Here is a 15,032-nt window from a genome sequence, read left to right as displayed (position 1 = left end):
TAATTATGTAAATTTACATTATGATCAACTAATATATAAGCACCATTGACTCAATGCTAATCAGTTTAGATCCTTCACAACTCTATATCTACTAAGCATCAAGAGGGATCAAATCCTTTGAGGTGCAAATATCTTTTAGAGTGAAAAGAGATTTGATCCCTCTGGGTGCTTGATAGATCCAAAATTAAGATGAATCTAAATTGGTTTATATAATATTCATTTACTTCATACATATTTATTCATTTAGTTGTTATTGGTTCATTTCTTCAATTATAATTCAAACAACATTTTATTTTATATTTTAATTTGATTCTAAATATCTCCTTAAATTTTTAAGAGATAAAATTAATGTTACAAGATCATTGCATAATTCATTTTTATTCTCAACATAATATAATATATTTAATTAGTTAAATTTATTTTTATTATTTATTTAATAAATATAAATATTTAAATTTGATTTGAGAAATCAAAAAATTATTAAAAAATCTGTAATCTTTGTGATACTAAGAGGGTTGAAGATGAAAAAAACTTTTGCTTGGATTGCCTCACATCCATTCTTAACTTTCTTCACTTGGTAAGTCAACAAAACTATAATGATCTAAAAAAGTTTCTTTCCTTTCTTTTTGATTATAAAGATAAATAATTAAAAAATCACAATTAATCGTTTAATTTCTTAAGATACAATAAACTACATTTTTTTTTGACAAATTCGGTTGCTATTATAAATCTGAAAAAGAGAGGGAGACTGAGCTCCTGAAATACATGCTGAGGTGCCAAAAAGAGCTAGGGAAGAAGGAGTTACAACTTAAACAAAATTCCTCCTTAATCCTGCCTTTTGGGCTTCTAAAAACCAAAGACCAAAGGTAAATCCTAACAAACTGCAGTAATAAATAACAACATTTACAAAGCATTTCAATCTATATTACTGTGGCTGATGTGCCGAGCAGTGGACTCTTCAGGTTTGTCGTCAGGGCCGACTTGCTTCAAGCTTGACGAACTTGTTGAAGCTGCGTTTTTCTTTTCTGTTGTTCCTTTTCCGCTGTTTTTCTGCTGTTCTGTTTTTTCTATTGTATTTTCTGTTGTTCCGTTTTTTCTGTTGTTCCTTTTCTGCTGTTCCGTTTTTTCTGCTGTTCCTTCGGGAAAAGGGAACAGTAGAAACCATAGGTGTTGTTCCTTTAGATCGACAAAAAAGAAAAGAAAAAATAAACCAACGGGAGGAAAGCTCTGGAAGACCTGAGGACAGAATGAGAAGGGGAAGAGAGGAGTGCGAATAAATAAGATGGGAGGCACAGAGGATTAAGCGGGGAGGAGGAGTCATGGGAGGGAGACAGCGAGTGCGGAACAGGAGTCATGAAATGAGATAAGCTGGCGGGTTTCATGTTTGCAAAAGAGGGGAATGTATTTTCTGAGAGAAGGCGGATCATTGAGCAGATAGAGTCTTGGACATGGATCATGAGGATCTTGAACCAGTTCCAAGTGTCAGGGATTTCTGATTTGAGGACTTGGAAAGAACAGAGGAGGTTCGGTGTCATGGCAGATATTGATGAGATTCCTCATTATTGCAACGTAGGCTGCCCAGTGCTCTATTGCATGCCCTGTTGGCAAGAAGGTCGGCATCCTTGTTGAATGTACGAAGGATGTGACGGAAGGTCAGAGTGATGAAGGACTGGCTCAAATATTTGCACCTGCTAATGGACTGATGGAGAAGGATGTTGGGCGAATCTTTGTTTTGGTTCATGAGGCCAATAACAACTGCTGAATCTCCAAATATGTGAGGTGTGTCTATACCGAGCTTGCTAAGCTGAATGAGGCCTTGATACAGGGCTAAAGCCTCAACCCTATTGTTGGAAAGGTGCCCGAGCCCCCATTCATATGAGACCATACAATCTCCATTGGCATTGCAAATCACTCCACCTGCTCCAACAATCCCAGGATTCGATTTCGAGGCACCGTCGAAAAAAAGATAATAAGTGTTGCAGTTTTTAAGCCATGTAGCAAATTCTTCCTCCTTAAGACGGAATTTCCAACTATAATACATTTTACTTTGCTTGCTGCTGGTGGTGGCCTCAACTTGATTACTATTATTTCTGTTCAGTATATAGCCAATGAAAATTCGCTCTTCCACATTAAGATCGGTGATGTCTATGCTTCTGTAGTTTTTGACTGAAATAGTTTCCAAAGCAAGACTCCTTGCTTTGTTGCATAGATTCCCAGTGATTGTGTCTTTGTCCTTAAAATCTTTACGGTTTCTGGCGAGCCAGATAGACCATAAAATAGTGAGGGATAGGGCGTCCCAGACCCTTTTTACTGTGTTGTGTTTTCTTTGTTTCCAAGGGTAATTTTTCCTCCATTGTTGAATAACCTCTCCTACAGAGTCCTGATCACTCCAAGGGATGTGATTGTTATGGGATATACTTCTCCAGCAGACTTTAGCAAAAGGGCAGGCAATAAAAAGATGTTGTATAGATTCTTCGTCAGATTGACAGTTAGGACAATGTGAAGGACCAATAATACCCCGCTTCTGAAGGTTATCAGCAGTGAGTATTTTCCCTTTCAGAAGGGTCCACAGAAAGAATTTAATTTTGGGCAGAGCTTCAGATTTCCAAAGCATTTTCCAACGGTTCCAAGTAGACATGGGGTAATGGCTGTTGCAAATGTACTGGTGAGCAAATTAAATAGTATGCTTTGAGCCTGACAGGTCCCAGCGAAAGCCATCAGGTTCATTCTTTTTAGTGTTGAAGAGCTTGAAGACTGGCCATGAGATGAACAAGAATGGTTGGGAATGTCCATCTTGACCATAAATTAGAGTGGTTGTCCCACAGAGAGATCTGGTCTAAGTGGTGAATTCCTATACTACTAAAATAGGTGAGAATGGGAATGACTCCAGCATGGCTGTTTAATGGCTGCCTGCCCATAATTTCGTCTGATCCAATATTGATATTAGCACCTCCTTTGGGAACTTTGGAGATATTCTGGATCATGAGAGGAATTGATTTTTTACATAGACGCCAAATTTTGAAAGAGTCTCCGATAGGGATATCCTGATCAAGGAGCCGCTGCCTTGGGAAATTTAGGTGTTTGACCTCCAACACTCATTTCCACCAAGCTGAGAGACCAGTGATAAGCCTCCAGACAATCTTGCCTCCAAAGGCAAGGTTAAGAAATTTGGGGGATCTAATCCCAAGACCACCTCTGTCTTGAGATTGGATGACTTGCTTCCAGCTAACTAAATTGAATTTCTTTTTGTCATTTTTCCCTCCTTTCCAGAGAAATTGGCAGAGGATGACTTCCATTTTGTAGTGGAAAGAGGCTAGAGCTTGAAGAAGAGAAAATTGATATAGAGTTAGGGAGGAGATACCTGGTTTGAGAAGGATGAGGCGTCCAGCTGCGTTGAGCCAAATGGAACCCCAACGCTACACCTTTCTCTTCATCTTGTCAATAACTGTGTCCCAAACTTCAGACTTCAAGGGACCTATACTTATTGGCAGGCCCAGGTAAGTGAAATGTGATCATTCATAATTGTAGGAGACCCCAAGGATAGTGGCTATGCTGTGCAGAACCTATGCTGAAGTGTTCCATCCATAAATACAACTTTTCCACTGATTGACTTGACCACTCGAATACCTCATGTATTTGTCCAGTTGAAACTTAAACCGCCGGGCTATTATCGTGGATGCTCCTCCAAGTAAAAGGGTGTCATCGGTGAATTGAGAGTGGTTAATGTTCTTTACACCATTCCCAAATTTTATTCTAGTGATGAGACCAACTCTCCGCTTGAAGTCCAGCGCTTTGCTGAAGGATTCAGCCATCAGAATGAAGAGGTAAGGTGAAAGAGGGCAACCTTGCCTAAGACCCCACGAAGATTGAAAAGCAGTTCCAGGTCGTCCATTAACAAGAGGAGAGATCTAGGGCTCGGAGATGCAAGCTTTGATGAGATTTAAAAAGGCTGCATCAAATCCCATCTTTTTTAAAACAGCTAAAAGATAGGTGTGCCTTACTCTATCAAAGGCATTGGCTAAATCAAGTTTAAGGACAAATCCTTTCTCATTCCTAATTTGGCTTGAATGAACAACTTCTTGGACGAGGAGGATAGAGTCTGTAATTTGTCTATTGGCCAAAAAACCCCCTTGGTTTTCAAAAATGAGAGAAGGGAGAAAGGATTTGAGGCGAGAAGCAAGAATTTTTGTTAGAATCTTGTAGGATGAGTTGCAAAGGGAGATGGGACAGAATCGACTAAAAGAAGAAGGTCGGTTTTCTTTGGGAATGAGGGCTAAATGTGTGGCATTGGTGTAACCACAGATTTTGGCTTTCCGCTGGACCCATTTGAGCATTTTAATCAGATCTCTTTTTATAATTCCCTAGAAAGCTCGATAAAAGCAAATGGGGAAGCCATCAGGTCCTGGTGCTTTATCCGGCTGAAGAGCCCATATGGTTTTTCTAACTTCCTCCTCATCAATTTCCTTATTCAAGGTATCATTCATTTCCCTGCTGTTGCTTTTGGGAAGGAATTGTAGCAGGTCATCATAATCCTCTTCATCTGTTGTTTCAGTTAGAAGGTCCCGATAGTGGTTGGTAGCATCCTATCTGATGGCTTCTTGGGCAGTTTGAAGGTTACCTTCAGCGTCCAAGATTGAGCTAATGGTATTGCTTACTCTCCGCACAGTAGTCTATTTGTGAAAGAAAGCTATATTCTGGTCCCCTCCTTGAAGCCAAAGTTGCCTTGATTTGATCCTCCATTTAGATTCCTCCTCTATGTTTACACGGAAAAGCTGAGAATATAGTTCACTTTCTAGCACTTTGCTCTCTTGGGTGAGGCCCTGCTCCTCTATTTCCTTTTGGATGCTGTTTAGTGTATTTTTGATCTTCTTTTTTATCCTTTCAGGCTCCATATAACTGATTTTCGCCCATTCTTTTATCGCCTGTTTGGTGTTTCTAAGCTTGGATTCCCAAATGAATCCGGGAGATCCATTTACATGCCGCCTCCACGATTTCTTCACAATATCTTTAACTGCTATAGTACCATTCCAAAGCGGGCTGTACTTAAACGAGATGGGTCCGAGAGGGCAATGCTTTTCCAGATTAAGAGAAATTGGATAATGGTCAGAAGCTGAACAGGGAATAATATTAGTGTACCCAACAGTGAAGGAAGAGAGAAGCATGACATTAATGAGAATTCTGTTTAGTCTCTCCATTATGTTGCCTGTACCTAGCCTGCGGTTGCTCCAAGTGTATCTCCTATTTTTTGGAATGATATTGACTAGATCGTGGTCATGCATAATGTCTTCTAACTGAGTTCTGAAAGGATCCGGGGAGAAAATACCTCCTCTTTTCTCATTAGCATGGAGAACAAGATTTAGATCTCCTCCTAGTATGACATTGGTATTCTCCTTTGTGTTCATGCTGACTTTGATTTCCTCCCAATAGCACTCCTTATCCCTGAAGTGGTTAGGCGCATAAATGTTGTATATAACTAGAATCTGTTGATCTTCTTTGTTTTCTAACACTGTTTGGATCCAATGCTGGTTAATAATTTCTGACTTATAATTCCAAATGTTTTGATTCCAGATTGTAGCGATTCCTTCGGAAGCTCCCCTGGATTCACTGATGCTTCCATTGTACTGCTTGTTTTGTTCAATGATTTTAGTCATATCCTATAGGCTTTTCTTTATTTCCTGTAACAAAAAGATCACTGGTTTCTCACAATAAATAAGATCTTTCAGGGGTGTAACTTTGGAGGGGTGCCCTATACCCCTACAATTCCAAGATAGGATTTTCATCATTGGGAGAGTGGTGTGTGAAGAGGTGCTCGCCCCCCTTGATCCTTGTGAGTTTTCTCCTTATCATGTTGTCCTAAGATGTAAGATTCAATAGGGCTTTGAGTGCCCATTGCTATGTCCTTTTGGGCATTCTCATCTCGGTGTTGTTTTGCATATTTTCTGCCTGGGCCAGGTTTCTTAAGAGAGTCGCTAGAGGCTCCATGGTCTTTGGATGAGCTCCTGGTGAGTCTGGAGGGGGGGGGTTTCAAGGGAAGATTGGGAAGGGATAACCAGAGGAGGGGAAGATGCGAGGGTTCCAAGGGTGGAGCATCAAATAAAACCAAGAAGGGATTGGAGGTAGAAGGGGGCAAGGGAGGGGAGAGAGAAGGAAGGGAGGATGAGGGAGGGGAGGATGAGGAGGGGCGGGAAATCTTAGAGGCAGGGGGTTCAGATTCTGGCGGTGCTTTAGCTGAGGGAGCCGACTTCTTTTTTTTTACTATTTCCCACTGTTCTTCTTGTGGGTCATTTTCAACATTAGCAAGAGAGGGACAACGATTGGAAAAGTGGCCGTATTCGTGACATACCTTACATTTGAATGGTATTTGCTCGTAATCAAGCTACTGAATATGGCTCCAATCATCCACTTTGAGTTTGATGGCTTCCGGTAGGCCTTTGCTGAGATCCACTTCCACACAAATGTCCTTTGACTCGCTGCGATCTATGTACTTGCCTACAACATTTCCAATTGCACGAACCGAGTCATCTCCCCAGCAGTGAAGAGGGAGATTAGGGAGTCTGACCCAGATAGGGACATCATTGGGGACATCCAGTTCCGGATCAAAATCTAGGGTCCATTTGTTTAAGTATAGCCCTCTGGAGTCCATGAAGTAAGGCCCATTCCTGAAGATTAAATCCTTGTCTTCTTTAGATTCAAAGTGGAAGGTAAAGAACCCCTTTCCATAGAATCTGATGGAGATTTTACCTTGTATTTTTTCCGACCAGTTTCTTTCATCCCAATGTTGCACAGTTCTAGGAGATGGCCAGAGGCCCGTGAACTAGCCGATGAGACCTTTTTCTGCAAGAGAGAGGGCTGCCATGCGAGGAATGGCTGGAGGTAGATTGACTTCTTGCAGAATGTCCAGCTTTTTAACAAACTTCAATATTGCTGGGCGAGGCCGTTGTGGCGGGAGAGATTTGACGAGAGCAGAGAATGCATGTTGGGGATCGCCCCCCTCCGGTGAGCAGTCCGGAGGGGCCATGGGAGCCGAGGAAGATCAAGAGAGCGCGCAGCAGGGTTAGGGCAGCAGCGAGCGCGGGGCCGTCGGTATCCCAACTTTCCCAATAAACTACATTAGTCTTAGTAAAAATTAATCATTATCATTATCATATTTAAAATGGGACACAAGGTCTTTCATCAAACAGCAGGGAAATATTAAGACAGGAATGTTCCTTAGCCTTGTTGAAATCTAAACGCCCAAAGAGTAACCTTAATAAAGAAGGACGAGAGGCTCTGAAGTCTCTCCGTAATAATGATAAAATAGTGGTTCTAAAAGCTGATAAAGGTGGAGCAACCGTTGTGTTAAACAAGGAAGACTACATTCACAAAATGAATGAGCATTTGAGTTGTGGAAGTTATAGAAAGGTCAATTCTAACCCGATTCCCAAGGTAATGAGGCAGGTCAAGAAAGCCATCATGGAAACCAACCTGGATGACAAAATAAAAAAGAGGTTGATTCCCACCTGTGAGGTTATTCCTAGAATCTATGGATTACCAAAAATCCATAAAGAAGGGGTCCCTCTTAGACCAATTGTTAACACTATTGGTTCCCCTACATATGAATTAGCTAAGTATGTAGCCAAGATCCTAAAACCTCTGGTTGGTAACACAGACTCCTTCATAAAAGACTCAACAGATTTTGTTAAACTTATTAAGGATAAAAAGGTGGATAAAGATGATATTCTAGTAAGCTTTGATGTCGTATCATTGTTTACAAAGATTCCCCTTGATGAAGCTGTGCATGTTATAAAGATGGCCACCGATCCTCAAACAGCAAAACTTGCGGAAATCTGTTTACGGTCCACTTTTTTCAGTTTTCAAGATCACTATTATGAACAAATTTCAGGAGTTGCCATGGGTTCCCCGCTCTCACCTATTGTCGCTAACCTATACATGGAGTACTTTGAGAGAAAAGCCCTTGACTCATTCCACTTAAAACCAGCATGGTGGAAAAAATTCGTCGATGACACCAACCTGAATTGGACTCATGGTAAGGCAGAGCTTGAGAAATTCTTCAATCATCTCAACTCCTTATCCTCTGAAATCAAATTTACTATGGAGCTTGAAGAGAATGGTAAGATCCCCTTTCTAGATGTCCTGATCAGTAGAAGGGAGGATGGAACCTTGGGACACCAGGTCTATAGGAAGAAAACTCACACGGATAGCTATCTTCATGCTGACTCTTACCATCATCCATCCCAAAAATTTGGCGTTTTAAACACCCTTGCTGTCAGAGCTTTCAGGATTTCTGACCCTGATCACCTAAAGGAGGAGATTGAACACTTAACCTCTATCTTCAGAAACATTGGGTACAAGGAATGGAGTATCAAGAAGGCTATAAAAAGGGCTCAAGACAGGGCCCTCTCTAAGCATACCCCTGAGGACAAAGAAAATCAGGGGAGGGTTTACCTTCCATACATCCAAGGGGTTACCGACAGGATTGCTAAAATATTAAAAAAGAAAAAACATTGATACTCAATTTACAACATGTGGAACGATAAGGCAGATGATGAGGTCAGTTAAGGATAACATCGATCGTCAACAACTCAAAGGAGTATATAAGATCGATTGCTCATGTGGTAAGAGTTATATTGGGGAAACAGGTCGATCTCTGAAAACAAGGCTTAAAGAACACGCAGCTGACATAAAGAATGGTAGATCTCGTACGTCGGCCCTTGCAGAACACTCCTCCAAGACCAAACATCATATGTGTTTGGAAGACGCCAAGGTAATTGCAAGGGAGGACAATTATCATAAAAGAAAAATCAGAGAGGCTATTGAAATTATAAAATTCCCGCAGAACCTCAACAGGGACAATGGAAGTGAAATCAGTGGAAACTGGTTTCCCCTGATCAGACGAATAAACCCCTCGAAGCCCGTGGAAGCTCAAGATCAATAGACCTCCCAGTCAGAAGGTTTATTTATTAATTAATTAATTAATCATCGCTAATCATTTAATTTAATTTAATTTAATTAATTATATTAATTTAATTTAATCAACTATATTAATTAAATTAAATTAAATTAGGGGCTTAATTAAATTATATAAAAATATTAATAAAATATGATTAATAAAAGGAAAATAAAATAGGGGAATAAGGTATAAAATTAATTAATATATAATTAATGTAATTAATTAATATAATATAATAAGGCTTAATTAAAAATATTAATTTAAATAAAATAGGATTAATAAGAATAGGGGAATAAGGTAATAAAAAAAAAAGAAGGGTAGTTTATTCTGAAATAAAAGTAGAAATAAAATAATTAACTTGATTAATTTTATTAATCTATTCATTAAATTGAATTTTAATTAATTATATCATTTTAATTAATATTATAATTAATTATATTAATTAATTATATTAATTATATTAATTAATTATATTAATTATATTAATTAATTGATTTATTAATTAATTAATCTAAATGTTAATTTATGGTTGATTTATTAGGGCTAAAAATAATTAAATAAATTAAAAATTAAATATAAAAATTAGGGCTAAAAAATAATTAAAAAAATTAATTTAGAACACTTTAAAAACAATTTAACATTAAAAATAAATATAAATTAGGGCTAAAAAATAATTAAATAAATTAAATATAAAAATTAATAATTAATTATAATAATAACAATTATAAATAAATAACAAGAAATAATAATAAAAATGTAAAATCATGTGTCGGCTATCATTTTAGGGTTCCGTTGTGTATTTATATCCAGGTGCCTAGCTCCTTCTCTCATCATCTTTCATTCATTTCTTTCTTTCAGAATTGTCCTGATGATGGACCCCCGTTGGGGTTTGAAACGTCGACAGACTGAACTGGAAACTGTGGATAATCCGGAACATGAATCTATAAAAATATATATATAGATTATTTAAATTATATAAATTCTCATAATTAATTTTTAATCTAAATAATTTTTTTTATTTAATTAAAAAATTCAATTATAAATATATGATTTAACCAATTGAAAATTAACATTAATTACTCTCCTTCCATTCCAACAACTAAATACTTAAAATTAATAATTGCATAAAATTAATCATTGCGAGCTAGACATCTTCCCCTCCTTTCTTTCCCACTAGGATACTTACAATGTGCAGAGACTTTGAGATAAAAACTGCTCCGAGAACAACATCCCGGCTACATTCCCGGCTATTAGTTACTCGCACGAGCTGGTAACACCATGGAGATCGCGGAGGGGGGAGGGTGCGATCCAAAAAGTTAGCGAATGGTAATAATGGTTTGTAGTTTATTTCCCTCAAAGAAGAATTGTGGGCAAGTCATGGCTTAGGACCAGTACAACATTGTGCCTCCAAACACTTGTTGCTGAGTAGATGACATGTGATTTGTTGGGTGAAGTGCTCATGTTTACATGACATCACATTATCTTTTTTATTTTTAATAGAGGTTTTTTCATATGATTTTTTTTTTTTTTTTTAAATTAAATTAAATTATTATTCTCATATAATTTGAATGATTCAAAATATTTATCATTACCATATTTCTTTCCTATTAAAGTGAAAAATTATATTTTAATGTAAAAAAATATAATTTTATTCATATCATTAACTTTATAAACTCTTTTATTAACATACAATTCATATGTATTTAAGGTAAATGTAATAACCTTGTAAAGTTGGTTTACTTTCTCAAACATCACTTCATGATTTTGCATACATACTTTTCTATTTTTTTATCATCATTTTAACAAGTGTATAGATTTTTTATGCTAAATCTTTTTCTATCTCTAAATCATCGCCTTGCATGCTCAACATTCTTACATCTTGGTTCATATATACTTAATATTTGCCCACTATTTAACACTTACATTTCACTTTCACTTAAAATTATTTTCACCTGTGTAATATTACCCTACACTTTGCCTTTATGAAAAATTGTCTACTATTCATGAAAACTAAATAATTATAGATTTTTGTTATATGGATGGGTTTTACTATTTTCTAAACAAGATGAGATTGCAAGGAATACCTTACTTAGCAAAAAAAAATTTTAAGTAGAAGAGATACACAACCAATTTATAAGTAGAATATTAAAAAGGAGACAAAAAAATATATATTAAAATAAGCCAGAAATAATAATATTATTAATATTGTTATTATTGATATTATCATTACTATTAGAAATTTATTAATATTACTAAGAATAATTCAATCGTAGAATATATTAATTTAAAGAATATTGTTTTAATCATAATAATAATAATAATAATAGAGTATAATTATTGATATTACTATTAATAATATAGTATCTTAATAATAATAATTATTATTATTAAAAAAGGTAATGTCAATAATAATAACAATAATATTAACATTAAAATAATATAATAATTAGAATATAATATTAATTAATATTGGAGTATTATTGAAAGGGGTTATAATATTATTAAAAGTCTAAATCATTCGAGGTGAACAAGATTAGTAGGTGTTTCCCTTTTAGAGTGAAGGATGATGTTCGGATAATTATTTTTTTGATTAATTGAGTGATTCAACCATCATAGGGGGCAGAAAGAGATTAATTGATCCATCCATCATATAAGATGCTGAGGCGAGAAAATGAGACCCCACATCAGGCGTTGAAGGGACCAAAAAATATGCAAATTGATTTGGAGAGTGAAGGCGAACATTGCTCGAGATGCCAAGCCAATTGATTGATCAATTCTTCAAGAGTGATGCTACATATATAATAGCTTCTATAATTAATTAAGAGATCTTGAACATCCATAAAGAACCTAAATCATCCCAATAAATTCCACATCTAATGAGCACCCATTATGCATACTTTTGAGAGGACCCACATTGATAAAAAATGAAGATACATTAAAAAAGCATGTTCAAAGCTTTCCATTACAAAATTTCTACAGTTCATGAGATAAATCAAAATTCTACAGATTCTTGGATTAGATTTTCAGATTAACCCAAAGATATTGACACTATATGCCCAATATTTACATGGAAACATAACAAAAAGACATGTTTGAGATAACAAAACCAAACATCTGAACCGAATTAGTTAGACTCCTTAGATCCATCATCCTAAGAACAACAAACCTTCTTTCCTCCAATGAGGACAATGAAAACATCAGCCCCGATAGTCTTCGACACCGCACCAGAAACTACAACAATATTCCCTGAAACCTCCAAAGCTTCAAGCCACTCGTTGATGGAATGAATATCCTTCTTAATATCATCCACTAACAGTTCCATGTTGGCTTGATGATAAAGGAGTTTTGCTTCAAGAAATAGTTGAAATGACATGCGTTGGCACTCCACCATTGTAGAAATTCCCACTGTAGATCAACAGATTATGCAATATACTAAAACACAATACAAGATCTACTTCTACAACACTTTGCGGAAGCTTAATCGAATTGAGCAAGATCAAGAGAACACAAATAACTGAGAATGAGAAATCAATCACACATAACACAGAAGAAATAACCCGAGGAAAGCCTCAGCCTAAAACCCCAAATCTGTATTATCATACAAGTAGAAATCTTGTTCAAGTTACAAAAAGAATCAGCTCTCAAGCTATCCTGCTCTCTCTGCAATCAAATAATACAGCTTACAGACTGAATAGACACTGTATATGTCCTCCTCAAACCCTCCAAGCCTCCTATTTCCTTGCACAATTTTTCTTGGGGTCCAATGATGTCACATGTGTGAATTGGACTCATCACACTCACTAAACCTAAAGAAGTAACTGTGCAATCCTCAAGGAAAGAATTCCTTCTGCATGCAAGGAATATTCATAATGGAATATTCTAGCAACTGATAGTACACTGCCCCTCCATCTGATCTCAACTGGGTCTCTATCTGAACTGACATGCATGAGTTATTTATAAGAGAATACTCAGTTATCTGAAGCGCAGTAGTTACATGCATGCAAGCAATAACTAACTGAACTTACATTAATTCAACAAACTATTTGAATTAATCTAACTAGACTTGACTCTGTTAAATAAGTCAACTAATTACAACTCAATATTACAACTCATCCTTATCTCTTTAACTGAAGGATAAGTTCCTCAATTAATGGAGAAATTGTTGCATGTCCCCACATAGACTTCATGTTTGATTTTCCTTAACTAATTAACTCAAGATGAATTAATTAATTAATTTACAAACAACTACTAAGATCAAATTCGAATTTTACTTCACTATTTTAGTTTAGGGACTGACTAAAATAGGAAGGTATCCCAAAATGCTATTTATAGAATGTTATTTTAAGCACTTCCATTTTTCCATCCATTGTTGCTAAGATCAACACTGGTTGAACTACTATTTATAGCAATGCTATTTTTAGCAATTCTATTTTTAGCATTTCTTGTTGCTATTTTCAACACTCCCTCTCAACAAGAAAGGGATTATTAGTAACCCCAAACCTATCTCTGTGGAACTCGAACTTGCATTTTGACAATGCCTTCGTCAAAATATCTGCATCATGTTCCTCGGTCGAAACATACAACAACAACATGATCCTCTTGACCACACAGTATCGAAGATGGTGATGCTAGATATCAATGTGCTTGGACCTATCATGAAAAACTGGATTCTCCGAGAGTTTGATACAACTCTGGTTATCACAGTAGATCACTGTAGGATCCATCATTTGACTAAACAATCCCACTAGAATCTTCTACATCCAAATGGCCTCGCATGCAACCTGACTAGCTGCCATGTATTCAACCTTTGTTGAGCTAAGTGCAACTGATCTTTGTTTCCTGCTATACCAGGAAACTGCAGTTGAACCAAGGTTGAAGATTCCTCCAGAAGTGCTCTTCTGGTCTAAGGGACTCCCTGCCCAATCTGCATCTGTCAAGCCCTGAAGCTTCACTCCCTCTGTCTGTTTGTACCACAATCCGAACTGAGATGTGCCTCTGAGGTATCTCAACACATGCTTTGTTGCCTTCCAAAACATCTTGGTAGGCTAAACCATAGCTTGACTCAGCTGGTTCACTACAAATCATAAGTCAGGTCATGTGTTCACCAGATACATAAGTGAACCCACCAGCTGCCGATAAACAGTAGTAGCTACTACCTCACCTGAAGTAGCATCCTCCTTCCTCTAGTTCCCAGCTAGAGGAGTCTGCATGGGCTTGCACTTCTCCATGTGAAAATGCCTAAGTATCTCATTGGCATACTTTCCTTGAGACACAAATACTTCCCCATCTTTCTGCCACACCTCCATGCCTAGAAAGTAGTGCATAAGGCCCATGTCCTTCATCTCGAACTCTCTTGCAAGGTCCTCCTTGCAAGACTGTATCAGCTGATCATCACCTGTCAAAATCAGATCATCGACATAAAGAACAATGATCAATGGTTTACCTTCTACCATGATGTGGTAAAGGTTCGCATCTGCTTCACTCTTGGTGAAGCCCAAACCAGTGAAATAGTTGTCAATCCTAGTGTACCAAGCATGGGGTGCTTGCTTCAGCCCATACAAAGCCCTCTTGAGTTTGCACACATGCGACTCACGATCAAAGGTCTCAAAACCCTCTGGCTACTCAATGTACACCTCCTCCTCAATCTTCCCATTGAGGAATGTTGTCTTCACATCCATTTGTTGGATCTTCCACCCCATCTAAGCTGATAGTGCCAATATCAATCTAATCGATGAGTACCTTACTACGGGAGCAAAAGCCTCATCATAGTCTATCCCCTCAACCTGTGAGAAACCACAGGCAACAAACCTTGCCTTATGTTTCTCAACACTACCATCAGTTGTCTGCTTTACCTTGTAAATCCATCTGGAACTCACCACTGACTTACCCTGAGGTCTTGGGACAACATCCCACACACTGTTTCGAATGATAGAGTCGTACTCCTCTACCATTGCATCAACCCAGATTGGTTGCTGCACTACCTCCTTGAATGAAGAAGGTTCGGTATCTACACACTCCCCAACCAGGGCCATGTACCTAGTGCACCGCTCGGGCGACCTCCTCTGTCTACACTTAGAAGATG

The 15,032-nt window shown here is 37.3% G+C and overlaps 1 protein-coding gene across 1 annotated transcript; it reads right to left on the bottom strand.

Moving 5' to 3' along the window:
• Nucleotides 1-4,670: 4,670 nt before the first annotated feature.
• On the bottom strand, nucleotides 4,671-5,195 carry PTAC13 (plastid transcriptionally active 13). The gene has a single exon (XM_089454524.1). The coding sequence runs from the start codon at nucleotides 5,193-5,195 to the stop codon at nucleotides 4,671-4,673; it is 525 nt and encodes a 174-aa protein (XP_089310650.1).
• Between the last annotated feature and the right edge of the window lie 9,837 nt (nucleotides 5,196-15,032).

This window comes from Pinus tabuliformis, chromosome 7 (assembly GCF_031772625.1).
Source record: "Pinus tabuliformis cultivar Carrire ecotype Pingquan chromosome 7, CPIR1, whole genome shotgun sequence".
Classification (NCBI taxonomy): Eukaryota; Viridiplantae; Streptophyta; class Pinopsida; order Pinales; family Pinaceae; genus Pinus; species Pinus tabuliformis.
The sequence above is the reverse complement of the archived record's forward strand: the minus strand, read 5'-3'. Positions and strand labels throughout refer to the sequence as shown.